Source organism: Coffea arabica, chromosome 6e (genome assembly GCF_036785885.1).
Source record: "Coffea arabica cultivar ET-39 chromosome 6e, Coffea Arabica ET-39 HiFi, whole genome shotgun sequence".
Classification (NCBI taxonomy): domain Eukaryota; kingdom Viridiplantae; phylum Streptophyta; class Magnoliopsida; order Gentianales; family Rubiaceae; genus Coffea; species Coffea arabica.
Window position 1 is genome coordinate 19,844,856 of NC_092321.1, and position 13,961 is coordinate 19,858,816.

At 35.2% G+C, this 13,961-nt stretch overlaps 1 protein-coding gene and 1 long non-coding RNA gene across 2 annotated transcripts in view; both read right to left on the bottom strand.

Annotated features, from left to right (window-relative positions):
* LOC113696546 (ferredoxin-dependent glutamate synthase, chloroplastic) overlaps positions 1–12,698 on the bottom strand; it is a 34,316-nt gene extending 21,618 nt beyond the window's left edge. The window contains exons 1-8 of the mRNA XM_072055603.1: positions 11,987–12,698; positions 8,983–9,295; positions 4,384–4,826; positions 4,147–4,278; positions 3,667–3,765; positions 3,382–3,452; positions 2,086–2,182; positions 72–164 (exon numbers count right to left, since the gene is read on the bottom strand). Coding sequence (XP_071911704.1) covers positions 72–164; positions 2,086–2,182; positions 3,382–3,452; positions 3,667–3,765; positions 4,147–4,278; positions 4,384–4,826; positions 8,983–9,295; positions 11,987–12,274 — 1,536 coding nt within the window. The 5' untranslated portion in view covers positions 12,275–12,698. The remainder of the gene's footprint in view (positions 1–71; positions 165–2,085; positions 2,183–3,381; positions 3,453–3,666; positions 3,766–4,146; positions 4,279–4,383; positions 4,827–8,982; positions 9,296–11,986) is intronic.
* Positions 1,665–2,001, bottom strand: LOC140009578 (uncharacterized). The gene is made up of 2 exons (XR_011817046.1): positions 1,907–2,001; positions 1,665–1,793 (listed from the first exon to the last, which is right to left on the bottom strand). It is a non-coding gene; the product is annotated as an uncharacterized lncRNA (long non-coding RNA).
* Positions 12,699–13,961: the final 1,263 nt, after the last annotated feature.

Below are 13,961 nucleotides of genomic sequence, written 5' to 3' on the forward strand. Positions count from 1 at the left end.
TTTATATGAAATGGAGAAAACAGCATATGAATGTGATAGTTAGGGTAACGACAGTAAATGAATTGTCAAACCTGGCCACTTGTTAGATCAACAGCTATCATCATTCCTGGACCTAAACGGCCTTTCATCATGACTTTTGACTCGTCGATTGGAAGAACACCAACCTAGCCAACAATCAAAGGGATCACATTCAGTTCGTCACTCCCACGTGATGGTATTCCCTTTCTGTATCAGTCTTATGTAATCGTCCATGTTCACAACTGAGATTCCGCATAGAACTATTACCATTTTAAATCATTAGAAAATGTAGAAGATGCAAAAAAGTTGACCGAAAGCTTCTTAACAAAGCATTAGAGAAAAAAGACTTGGATTTCCAATGTATATTCAGCGATTCGTGAAGGTATATTAGTTGCTCCATCTTAGAAAAGGGTTATTGCTCTAAAAAGTTGTCATTTCATGTACATGTTACCTGCTGTTTATAGAGCAAACTCTCAAACAGCATTGTGCATCCCCTCCACCACCTTTTTTCAAGAATAATCCCCAAAACTGAATGCTAATAACATGTGGAGCAGAATGTTTGAACAACGATCCACTACAGTGCACTTGCTATCACGTGCAAAATCCATGACCCTCTTCCTCATAAATAGTCCCAAAAGTTTTTTGAGTGCTAATGACACATGGAACAAAATGTTTGAAAATCCTTCCACTATAATGTCGTGCCTATACTTTGGAAAATATATGAACGCCTTTATTTAAAGTTACGGTTGGAAGAAATTGCATATTTTGGTGGTGTTTGAGAATCCAATTACGGACTAAATATTAATACGTCAAGTGCTTTTTCTAATAAGACAAAAATTTAAATCAAAGTTGTATCACTTAATTTGCTGGATTGTTGAACTAATAGATTAACATCCACTCAAAAAATACTAAGTTTCACAGGTATACATTCTCTCTGTTATATGCACATACACATTCTCCCTCTCTCTCTCTCTCTCTCTCTCTCTCTCTCTCTCAGACACACAAAAAATACATTTTTCATCTCTCAGACACATACAATTTCATGCAAACTCACAAGCCATGGTAATCTCATTTGTCTTTAGGTAGGTAATATATGTTTCTTCTTCACATTCCTCCACTAAACTATCCATTTGCAAGCATTACTTGATTTTTCCTCTGACCTCAGTTGTTTAGATGAAAAAAGAAATGGCCTATGAGGTAAATGGAAACTCATTAAGAGAAAATTAAGGTGCTACCCTAACATAGTACTAAATGAAATAGCAGGCAATCTAAGTGCAAAACTAAGAGTAGATCAACTACATGCTTCGAGAAGGGACTCAATATGTATAGCTTCAACCAGAAAGAAAATCAATCATGACTTTGAACCATGCCTACTGTAGGTCAAAAGGTTTTCTCGCATGGATAGCCTACACTTATACATACACAAATAGTGCAAGTATATGTACATATGTGTGTATTTCTACTTTTGTGTGAAACAGTGAAAGTATGGACATACAAGAGATAGTATCAAATACCATAGATATCTGTTTAAGAAGATTCATGAAATATCAAATTTACAATCAAACTTTAGCTTAGAACCACAACCAGAAGTTATTAACAGCTATACAAGATGAGTTCAAATCAAACGAAAGAGCAACAAATGATGATTTCAGATCAAACTATAATGATTCCAGCAAAGGAAAAAGATTGACACAATGGAGTAAACAACGCCATGCATGCTGCACACTCCTGGACTATTGTTACTGGCAAAAGGACACCAGGATATTTCCTAATTTCTGCATATAAACCGGTGAGTACAAATATTTGACTCTAGGCAAATATTTAAGTCTACTCAAGCGTCACTTCTCAATTTTCAACAGTAAATTGATTTGTGAAACCAGTTGCCTACCAGAATTCACTCGAATTTCATTAGCCGTTCTGCTAATAAAGATTGCATCCATGAGTTTAACAATTGCAACAGAAACTCTGTTGCAGAAAAATCTCGTAGATTTCCGAGTTGCGCAACCTCAATCATAGCTCATGAGTTGTGTATAGAGGAGAGAAGCACAGGGAACAAACGAGACGCACCTCAGATGCAACATAGACAACATTATCTTTTGTCCTCCAATACCTAGCTGGGCGAAGTCCATTACGATCAAGACAAGCTCCAACTGTTTTCCCATCACTGTGACATACAAAGGAGAAAAAAATTTATGAGATTATATTTGAGAGACTACAAAGAAACAAAAGGTGATCATTTCATCAAGTTCTTAGAACGTGCATGCACTGTATAATGTCACAGTGCACAAGAAATTTGAAAGTGCAAATACACAGCAAATCATGCATACATTCCTACAAGCAAGGTACAAAGGAGACTTGTTAACAGTTAAAAACTTCTTGTAAAGCTAAACTGAAATTTTGTCCTACAGAACTTTACTGAAACTAGGCTAAGCAGTAGCTCAAAAATGTGATAAAAAACTGTATATGGCAACTATACATGCGCCTAATCTTTGGAATTGACAGTCATATCAGTGGTAAACTCGATGCCTATCAGTGGTAAGCTCAGTCATAGGAGGCTCTTAAAATACTAAACAACTCTGCAACTCCAAAGTCGTAACCATTGTCAAAAGCTGACTCTAATAACACGCATTTGATTCTAATAACTACGTAAAAAGTAACAAAACCCAATGTGACCCTAATAATACCTCTCAGTGTGGTTTAAATGCACCAAGGGTAAAAAAAAAAAAAACTCCTAAGCAGATCAAACAAGCATGCAAATTTTGGATAGTGCATGCTTTTTAAATGAAATAGCATAGACAATTTCAACATACATGTATGGAATAAAATAATCACAGCATGCACAAGTTGCAGCAAACATTCAGAGTGTCATTGGATATCAACAAGAAAAGGCATTTTCTGGATTATGTAGACAGCTATTAAGGAAGTAACAACAACATCAACACCTTAAAAGCAATTAATGAATTTATATACAACAGAAAAATGCTAAGAAAAACTAAAGGCATTCCATCATACTTCCTACTTTTAGGAGCTTACTGTTTAGGGGCTCCTTGACATGAAACAAATGCATGGTGATTAAAATCATTAACATTTCATCATGATGAAGAACAACCATAATTACAATTGTATATCATGCCATCTGTGTATGTAGCATACTTGCCAACATGCAGCACTAAAAATTGTTAGGTAACAAGATTTTCAAAATCACAATATTCTATGAAATACTATTGTAACAAACCGAATCTTCATAACAGCCAAACAGTGGGACTCTAAAATTACAAAATCTGAAAAAAAAAAAATGAAATGAGTCATTAATCTAAATGCTAAAACACATTTTACAACAAATTATGCATTGGAAACCATCACCTAAATAAAAGTAAAGCAGGTCCATCCCAAGCTTCCATTTGACCCTTGTAGTAGTCATAAAAATCAACAACCTAAACGAGAAAAGATAGAGTCAGACCCACTTGGATTATTCAGCCTTTAGCCTAAACCCCGCTGATTAAACATACAAAAGAAAACTATATTCAGATCATTCACATGAAAGGCTGCAAAATATGAAAATTAAAATGTTTCATAGAGACTATTCATGAATTTGCATCATAAGGATTCATTCGTTGTTTCAATTGTTACTATCCTTCTTATGAGTACCTCAGCATATTTTATAGACAATGTAGGATGGTTCTTGTATGCCTCTGGGACAAGAATCATTAGAGCTTCTTCAGGAGTACGACCACTTCTTATCAACAACTGTATACAAGAAACAGAAATGGAAATTAACCAATACAAGTGTAAGTTCTAAGAGAAATGAACCAACGTATATAATTTAGACTAGCAAGAAAGCACAGTTCAACACTATCTGTCAGAATAGGCAGTTGAATCCAATTTGATTATTCATAAAATCCACCAACATAGATCAACTAGGAATTATAGTCTCATTTTTTCGTTTTAGCAGCACATACTGATAAAGATACATGACAATAAATGCAGCATGATTGATTAATCTCAGCCGAATGCAATTTACGGTTCCAAGACATGTTGGTGTGTTGTTGCCTCTAGAACTTCACTCTGTATTAAGCACATTCCAGCAACAACCACGTAAACTATTTCCATAATGAAGCAGGCTAATACCTCTGCTGTACTATCAAGATTCGCGGAGTCAGATGCCTTTGGGTTCCCAAAAGGACGAATTTCATTCTCGCGACCACGCCAAACAGAAGACTTCAATGAGGCTTCCCGAGATCGCATCCAATTCAAATTTCCCTGTATAAAGCCTTTTGGATCAATAAAATGAACCACAAAGAAATCCATGAAAAAGGAATATAAATGGCTGAAAAGAAAAGCATATTGTTCAAGTTCTGTCAAGACCTGTATAGTGTTGATCTCTCCATTGTGACCAAGAAACCTCATTGGTTGAGCTAGAGGCCATCTAGGACTGGTGTTTGTACTGTATCTCCGGTGGTAAATAGCAAATGGTGATTTATAAAGATCATTCTGTAGGTCAAAATAAAATCTCCCAAGAACTTCTGACCGCAACATTCCCTTGTAAACTATGGTTTGGTTGGACAATGAGCAGAAGTAAAGCTCATTTCCCCAGATTTCAGAGTTCACTGCTCTTTCAATCAATTTACGACAGATGTAGAGTTCTCTTTCAATGTCATCAACGTTCTCTTCTTTACCAATTCTAACAAAAACCTGCTGTATGTTGGGCAAGGTTTGTCTAGCATAAAAGCCGACTATAGAAGTATCAACTGGGACTTGCCTCCATCCAAGCACTTCAAGACCCTCTTGTTTAAAAATATTCTCAACAACTACACAAGTGAAACAGAATCAAAATAGAGAATATGTGCACAAAATGCAAAACCGCAATCAAACATCATAGCTAACCACTAACTTGGTGATTAAACCAGCAGTGAATAGAAGATCAACAAGCCTTGACATAACGTAAGCCTATTTAACACCTTGGTTCTCATAAGGCTCACCCAAAACACCGGATTTTATCTATATGTAGGTGGATAGACATTTTTTCTCAACTATCAGAAGTAAGTTATGATGGAAAAGGAAAATTGAATGCTATATCTGTGTATCAAATACAAAAGTGCATAACCTTACACATTTCTTGCATTCTCTTTTATGACTTTGCATTGCGTGAAAGGGGCACTAATGGACATAAAAATATAAAATTAGAACCCAGTGAAACCTAACCTAACAAAAAGAGTGATAAAGAATTTATACTTTCAATTCAAGTAAAACTCTTCCTACCCAAAAGAGTTGTAATAAGGACTAGAATTCTGACAAAATCCACCTCACTTCAATAACAATTAAAAGACCAACTCCAATTCATCTTATATATACAACTTCACTTCATAGTCATGCTTATTTCTTCCTTCTAAGCAACAAGCTGAAGGTATAATGAGCAGAATTATACCTGATTCACATTGTTCAAGCACACAAAGAAACCAGGTAACTATAACAAAAATCAAGTCTTAAATGAAACAAAGAGGGCATTTTCCATTTTTGGTTCATGAAATGAACCCACTTTGCATTTTACTGCCAGAAGTCTGATGTTCAAGCTAAGCCAAAGCAACATATAATCTTCTTGCTTACAACACATTCCAAGCACTTGGCAGCCACACAGTATAGCTTCAACTATGGAAAACCTTGTAGCCTCCACATGTTACCTTAAGAAGCCTCTCAAGGAGACTGGTTAGGGGCCACTTTGTTATTTCATTAGGACATAGTTCTAACTACACTATCAATTAACTTAGCACACTGATAATTGCACCAACCTGTGGGAAGTGTTAGACTAAATTGAAGTTCAAGCAATTAAAAAAGTACATGATTGCAAATCATTCAAGAGGAATTCACTATAGAGAATCCTCCTGGTCCCTAGTAAATATGAGGATGGCTTGGAGCTGCAACACTAGACAGAAAGTATTTAATTTGGTTTTGATTTGCAAAGCTATTCACGATACTTGTCTAAACATAGGGCAAGTTACGTTAAAAACAAGGCAGACTATCAATGCTTTAGTTGGGCAATTTCAGATTGAAAGATAATAATGCTGCATTAAAACATGAAAATAAAAGAAATATGATAGATAACCTTCTTCCATCCCCCATCTTTTCATTTCTCTACATGCCTATGTGTGCTGAGTGTGTAAGTTGCAGGCATCAATTCAATATAACTGAAATGGAATTTGGGTCAGTAAATTTGATTATTGGAAGGCTCAAAAATTTTGAAGTCTAAGATACTCCTAAATGCTATGCAAAAAGTTTCCAATGTGAAACAATTTTGGGGAGAATATCTGAAGTCCATCAGTCCAAACTTAAGAAGAATGGCAATCGATTTCAAATGCAGCAACATAACATCACTGTCAAAACTTTTAGTCTGGGAACAAGGACTTGGTCACAGCAACTTGTTTGTTCACAGTGTTCTATCAATAAATGAAATCAACAAACATGTTTAATGGGATAGCAAAACAACCAATGAGTAAGTATAAATATTGTTCATCAAGATGAAAGGTCACTTCCATGGTCACTGTATCTTCTCAAACTAAATATTACTACAAAGAAGCAAAAGGTTCCATGAGCTTATGAAAGAAATTACTTGTTTTCTAAATTTAATTTCTTTAACTGTTCATTCTTTAACAAAGTTTTAGTTCTTTACGAATTTGGTTCTCATCAATAAGATTTTAAAGCATTGTTCAACAATTGCAGCAAAAAAAATCAAATCAAATAAAACTGTTACTACTCAAATAAGGTTGAAAATTTAAAAACATTGCATAATCACGTAAATCCACCATATTTTCGCCTAAATAATTGTATTTGTACTATTTTATACACCTTCCAAACTTTTTGTAATAATGTTAATACATATTAAGTATTTGTCTAATAATAAATTCAGTGACATAATTATGTATCTTCTTATCAGTAATGTCTGTTTCACGAGTATTAATGGTGTAATTCTTCTATATGAAGAAATTACTTTCTGTTTTTTACTCTTACTGCTTAAATTAAACACTATAGATTGACTAAGCTCATTGAAACTGATAGAATCCTGCACCTAAACATCACCTCAACTTTGTATGCTTCAGTCATATACAGATAATTCTAGTACAGTGATGAATGTACTTCTTCATAGTTCACTACCGCCTTTGATCTTTCACTTGATTATTTAATTACATCTATCAAGAATATGCTATATAGTGTTACCTAATTTTTTTGGTAGCAGCTCTATAAAAGATATTTTGGTAAAAGGATGTATGTGATTTGTGAAAGAAACTCCAGCAACTAATTAAAAGTGATGAATGTAATTCTTCATAGTTCACTACCACCTTTGATCTTTCACTTGATTATTTAATTACATCTATCAAGGATATGCTATATAGTGTTACCTAATTTTTTTGGTAGCAGCTCTATAAAAGATATTTTGGTAAAAGGATGCATGTGATTTGTGAAAGAAACTCTAGCAACTAATTAAATCTTTATCACATAATTATTCAATTAAAACATATCAATGTTTATACTATACATGCAGTGTCCTCACAAGATTTGTATGGCAAACTGAGCAACATTAGCAAAGTCATTGGCCAGAATAAATGACGTGTAGTAAAAGGATGCACTTGGTTTCTGAAAGAAACTTGAGAACTAAATTAACTTGACACAAAAGTAAAATTAAAAAATGGGAAAGTCAAATGTGAGAGATCCAATATTGATTCTTGAGCAATTACCCTTGAATTTTAGGACTAAAAGTCAAAAGGCAATACTTAGTATTTGGCTTTCTTTTTTGGTAACTAAAGTTTGTTCACTCTTTTCAGATCTTCACTATTGCATCAAAAAAATGAAATTAGCATAAAGTGGTATAACGAACTAACTTGATTATCTGCGTCATAATATTTATGCATTTGAATTTCATGATTTGAGGTCATGAAGTCATATTAGAACCAACGTGGACATAAAAAGTACTTATTAGGTACTTATTCATAAAATCAACAACTTTAATGTATCTCTACCTGAGATCAAGTATGTTCAGAATAAGGAACATTAACATAGAGGGCTCCATTTCGATGGGGTGTTTTTAGAAAACTTTACTGTAGATGGGCTTTTCAGAAACATCTTTGAGCGAAGTTCCGTAAGTTTTAATTCGAGTGTGCCAGTGTCAGAAATATTATCTTGCTTAATACTAGATGTTGCTTTAGCTAGAATAGTCTTTTCCCATTTGTGACCCCCCAAGACAAAAATGACTTAATCCATTAAATTAAAAGATGTTTGTGAATTTGTTTTCCCATATCTTACATCTATTTTTATCAAAAAAATTACTGATAAACTTTTTAAAAGTGGACAAGATTGATTGAACTCTAAAGGAAAGGCCATTGAATATTGTTCTAAGCACAAAGATATTTGAAGAAAGATATAATTTATCATGCTTGAGCCAAAGTAAAAACTGTGGAGAATAAAGGACCAACGAAATTTGCTTGAGGAAGCATTATTAGTTTGGCTCTATGTGATTTATCATGGAGAAATAAAAAAGAAAACTTTCATGTAATTAAGAGTGCCTGGCGGAAGTGGCTACCTATGTGAAAATGACAAATTTCAATATTCAAAATTTGGACTCTTCTCGTACAGACAACCACCAGACAACCATATACTCATGGAAATCTCAAGAGAGCTCAAGTTTTTTCAATCATAAGGTGTTAGTTCCCTTAAAAGACTGCACTTATCCCTTTTTCCTGCAGGCAAGTACACATAAATACTTTTATGCTCCCAACATTTTGCCTTAGCTGTTACAGCAGTCAACTCGAATTGTCCTCATAAGAATTCCTATTCATTAAGTGCACATCAATATATAGACTACTGTACCAATAACATCACTCAAACACCCAAGGACCTAGAAATCCTACATAAACCTGAATTCCTGGATATGTAGTCAACTTATTAAATAGAATGCAAACCTCTAGCATGACTGACCTGTTTTAGCTTCTTTCATTAATTCATCATCCTGGGGAAGAAAAATCATTCCAACACCTGTGTGCAACGTATCAAATGCAGCAATCCCCTGCTTGACAGCCCAATCATTAAAAAAATCCCAAGGAATAGATGTCATCACTCCAGAACCATCACCGGAATCATTATCTGCTCCACAACCTCCACGATGTTCCATACAGCCGAGGGCAGTAAGAGCATCCTTAATTATGTCGTGTGATGCTTTATTTTCCAAATTTGCAATAAATCCAACTCCACATGCCCCTCTTTCTGATATTATATCCTCCAAATTTGCAACCTTCAAACAAGAAAATACAATCAAAATACCTGTGAAGTATTTTTATGTGAAATAGATAATAAAAAGGACAAAGACCCATAGCGTATCTGCATATATCTTTATTCCATATATGGTAGACACATAAGACTTCATAGTTCTAATGAATTTAACTAAACAACTTCATATGACTTTTTAAGGAGCATAAGAGAGCACAAAAGTAGTTACCAATAAAAAATTCGCAGTTACATCTAAAAATACTTGGGGATGGAACTTGATAGCTTGAAATCATGTGATTATAGCTTTATTTTTATGCTAAAAGCTATTTTCTAGTGTTCTTAATTGCTTTTTATCTTATTTTAAGCTGTGAAAAGCTGACTCCAAGAAACAGCTCTTGAGGTGCTCCAAAAACAGTGTTTAACTATTCAAAATTTACAAAAAAAAAATGTGCTTCTATTTATTTAACAGATTTTAAATAATCAAAACTTTCTTAGCCAACTTTAAAAAAAAGCACCAAAAAAAATAGCTGTTCTTTGAATATGCTGTTAATTAATTTGTGGCACGTGATTCAGCTTTTCAAATTCACAAGGAAAAATGTGTTTTTCTTCATTCAACAGATATTCTACAACCAACTTCTTCATAACTGACTAAAGAAAACAAAAGCTGTTTCTAAAATAAGTACTTAGTTAAATAATGGCATGTGAAATTGAGTCACCCGCGTGACATGCCAACCAAACTCAACAACAAAGACAGTGTCTTTTATCACAACTTCAATGAAGCTTAAACTAAAAATATAATTAGAAATCTATGCAAACAAACATTTGTAAATGAACTAAATACAAAGTAACAAAAAACATAACCCCCTTTTTAATCTGAAATTATGAAAAGGTAGTGGGAGGTTATCAACATATCAGCAGGCAGAATGAATGGTCTTGTTATTTCAAACATGAATTAAATTCCTGTACCACTGTCTGCTTGTAGTTTCAGTTTCTCCCTAGTAAAGCAGTCAAACTAGAATGAGAAATGCATGTTTATTGTTTTTCTTGGTTTGCCTCTTAACCTCAGTCACGCTCGGATCAGCATTTAGGATGATCATAGACTCTATGCAGATGATCATAGTCAAGTTAGTACTCCTGCAGATGATCTATAATTTGTTTAGAATGATCAGAACATTCTGTTGACTGATATAACGTCCAAAGATGAGCTTGACCTTAAATGCGACTTGTGGTCACTAGTTATGATTGCTACAGAGGAGGCATTCTTATAGAAATGGTTCTGGCGTTATCTAAACAATGCAAGAACTAGCTTGCCCTTTTGCTCCACTTATCTCAACAAAATTCCAGAAACAGAATTTCATGTAGATATGCTATTGCCTGGATGTCGAAGTATTCTCTTTCTTCCTTAAAATGTCATATGAGCTGATAAACCATCTTATTCCATGGAGTTCAAAACACCTAACCAGAGTCACCTTCCAAGAAATGTCAAATTCCAGAGAAATAAAATTTTCTGTAAAATGGTCATGCAAGATGAGGGCATTATCCATCCTACAGATCATTCACAATGTACCCCAAACTGTTGCAAAAGCATCAAGATTCTCTCGTTGAAGACCAAGAAGTAACCTCTTGGGAAATTCCATGCTCCTTATTAAAAAGCATTCAAGTTGTCCCTTCACTAATGGATTCCAATAATGAGAAGCTGCAATTCACCACTAAAAGAAGTATCATGCTGCACAAAGGTGCATAAATTTCTAATATAAAATTTGATCATAGTGCAGAAAAAATAAAAGAACCCCTTTGATGCTAACAGTAAATCAACTTCCTCTCGAGAAGTTGAAGGTTGATCCTGACAAACCCCGCTCAACTCCTCAGACAAATCCAATCCACATGATTTCATCAACTGGTATGGGCTTGCCATAGACGAAAGAAAGCTCAGTTCATTAAGTAAAGCAACAGTCTAGTTCACTCTGTTTTCGATTGATTATCAAGAAAAACATTGCTGCTTCTCAATGTACTGATTCTAATTAACCCCAATTTTTTGAACAACTAGTCATAAGAGCAATGTTTCTCCTCCATATCCTGCTCCTAATAACTAAACCAGAAAATCACCATCAATTTTCAAAACATATTAGTAAGCACACATTTTAATTAGCTATTGGAAAATATCCATTCAACCCCTTCAATCAAGCAAGATATCATTCATCACATCATTTAGGGGACACTTTCCCTGGCACTATACCATTTCCCAAAAGCACTAAGCAGCATGTTTCTAGTAACAGTACAAACAGAAAAACTGCTTGAAATCACATAAAGCAAACCTACAAATCTATCACTCCAAAATCTCAGGCCTCTGTCGGCTGACTCATTAAAATGCTGCTACCAGTATCAATGAAAGGCGACCAAAATACAACACTGTTTGATATATGTAATTACATCTAAATTGGGTTTTCAATGTACTAAATGAACAGCTGGACAAGAGAAAGATAAAAGACAAAACTTTCAAAAGATAACAATTCTATCAACCTACTGCTCCATTGTTCTATTTGCTAGTCCAATGATCATTAACCTGCCTAAACTGATCCCTACACAAACGACAACGCCAAATCCATATTTAAACAAAAACAAGAACGACCAATTATTAAGCTGTAATAAATTTAAGCTAATGCTGCTCCGAAAACAATTCAACAGAAAACTCAGAACAGAGAGCTTAGAAACAAACCTTGGGCTTTGAATCATCATCAGAATGGGAGGGTACTTTAGAAGAGGAAGTACCAGTGCGTTCAAGATCAAGAACAGCCCGGATAGAAGACGAAGACCAATTATTTCGTCCTAACAGACCACGTGTCGAAGGGGTAGTGGACGAAACTCCAAGTTTCCGGCGAGACCTTCTGAACTTACACCCCAGTCCAACAAAATCAACAAAAACCAAGTCCCTTGCATTAGAACTGGAGTAAAGCAGTCGTGGGACGACGTCAGGTCGCCCCACAACTGACTGCACTGAAGACATCAGCTCTTCTTCTCAATATTCACAACCAACGAACCCAAGATTGCTGGCTGTAAATGGCAAAGGGGGATGTGGAGAGAAATGGGATTGTGGGGATGAGGAAAATGTGTGGAGTGAAGGGAGGATGTGGGGATAAAAAGGACGAGAGGTCGAATTGGGAGGCTCTGGTTTTTTTCTGTATGGAAAAAAAAAAATCGAAGGATACGGTCTGCGTCAGTGTGGAGTTCACTTCCGACTTTCGTCTGCTGACGACGATGATGGATTTGATTTGTGCTGTTTTTTGTCTTGTTGTAGTAGTATTTGTTAGAGGGCGGTGAGGACTGAGGAGTGAGGTGTAGCTTGGCTGCTTCGACTTGGCGACTGTCTGTTGGAGCCAAGGGTCAGGTTTATGATCTATCGAACGTGTGGAGGAAGAGAAGAATGAATTGTCAGCCGTTTTTGGTTCAAACTTCTGCCTTGAACAGGATGCCGTAGCTCTTCTCAACTTCTATTCTACGTCAGGAAACAATCAGCTTCGTGTTTAACTTTAACTGTGTGTATTTATTAATAACACCACCCATTTACTGTGATTTTGTATATTGAAAACTTGGTCAATTACATCGATCTTTCATGAGATTAAGCCAAACTACAAAATAAATTTTGAAATTTGATCAAATTACGAAATAATCCTTTGATCTTCAAAACCAAAACAAAAGAGTCGCTGCTGCTGTTAATCTCCCACCCCCTCTGGCTTTGTCTTTTAACTTGAAAATTTCAAGATAGGAACAAAATAGTATTCAAATGGAGCCTCTTGTGACTCCATAATCACATCCGGGAAACCATTTCATTTCATCAAATGCAATGAAAAGACTTCAACAAATATCAAACAAGTCTTCTAAATATGTCAAATGTTGCTATTTTTATACCCAACAAAAGATCTTCAATATGAAATTGTCCCATTCATCTTTTGCTGAATCCCTTGTGTTTTCGATCTTTTCTCTTCAAGTTCATGAGTTGTAAATTCAACTGGATGTGTTTCTGGACATTTATTTAATTGTTTAGGAAAGATGGGAATAATAAACTAGATGAGTACAATGGATTTATGACACGTTTTGGTTAAGTGGGTGATAGGGTGTTAATTGTTGGTATTTTTATTATTAATTTTCCCTTCTATCCCTGACAAATATTGTGTTAATTGCTGATATTTACTCATATTTGGTATCGGGACTTAATTTCAGGAATGAAGCAGAAAACTACCAAAAAGGAGGGACTTTATGGAGAATATGGAGACTTCTAAGGGTTTCAATCCTTAGGCCTTGGATTGGTGGGGACCACAAAGCTATAAGTCATTTGGGCTCTTAAAAGAAAGGAACGTAGAGAGACTTGGAAGAAGAAGTAATTTTGGAGACTTTGTCCACATGTGTGGGGACCACCGGAGAGAGCTTTGAGTCATCTTACTTTTGGCTTTTTAAGGAGAGGACGTACGGAAGCAAAAGGGGGGGACCTCTAGTTTAGTTTTTTAGTTTAGTTCTAGTTTCCTTTCTCTGGACTGGCCTCTGACACACGTCAGGTGTTCGACAATATTTCCCAACGGGAAAAACATCTTTTATTCCTTGCTTTCTAGTAAAAACGCAATGCCTTTGCAATCCAGTACTTTTGGCTGCAATTCAACTATGAGGAGTGGCTAATTTCTTCATCTAGTCAGAGGTTA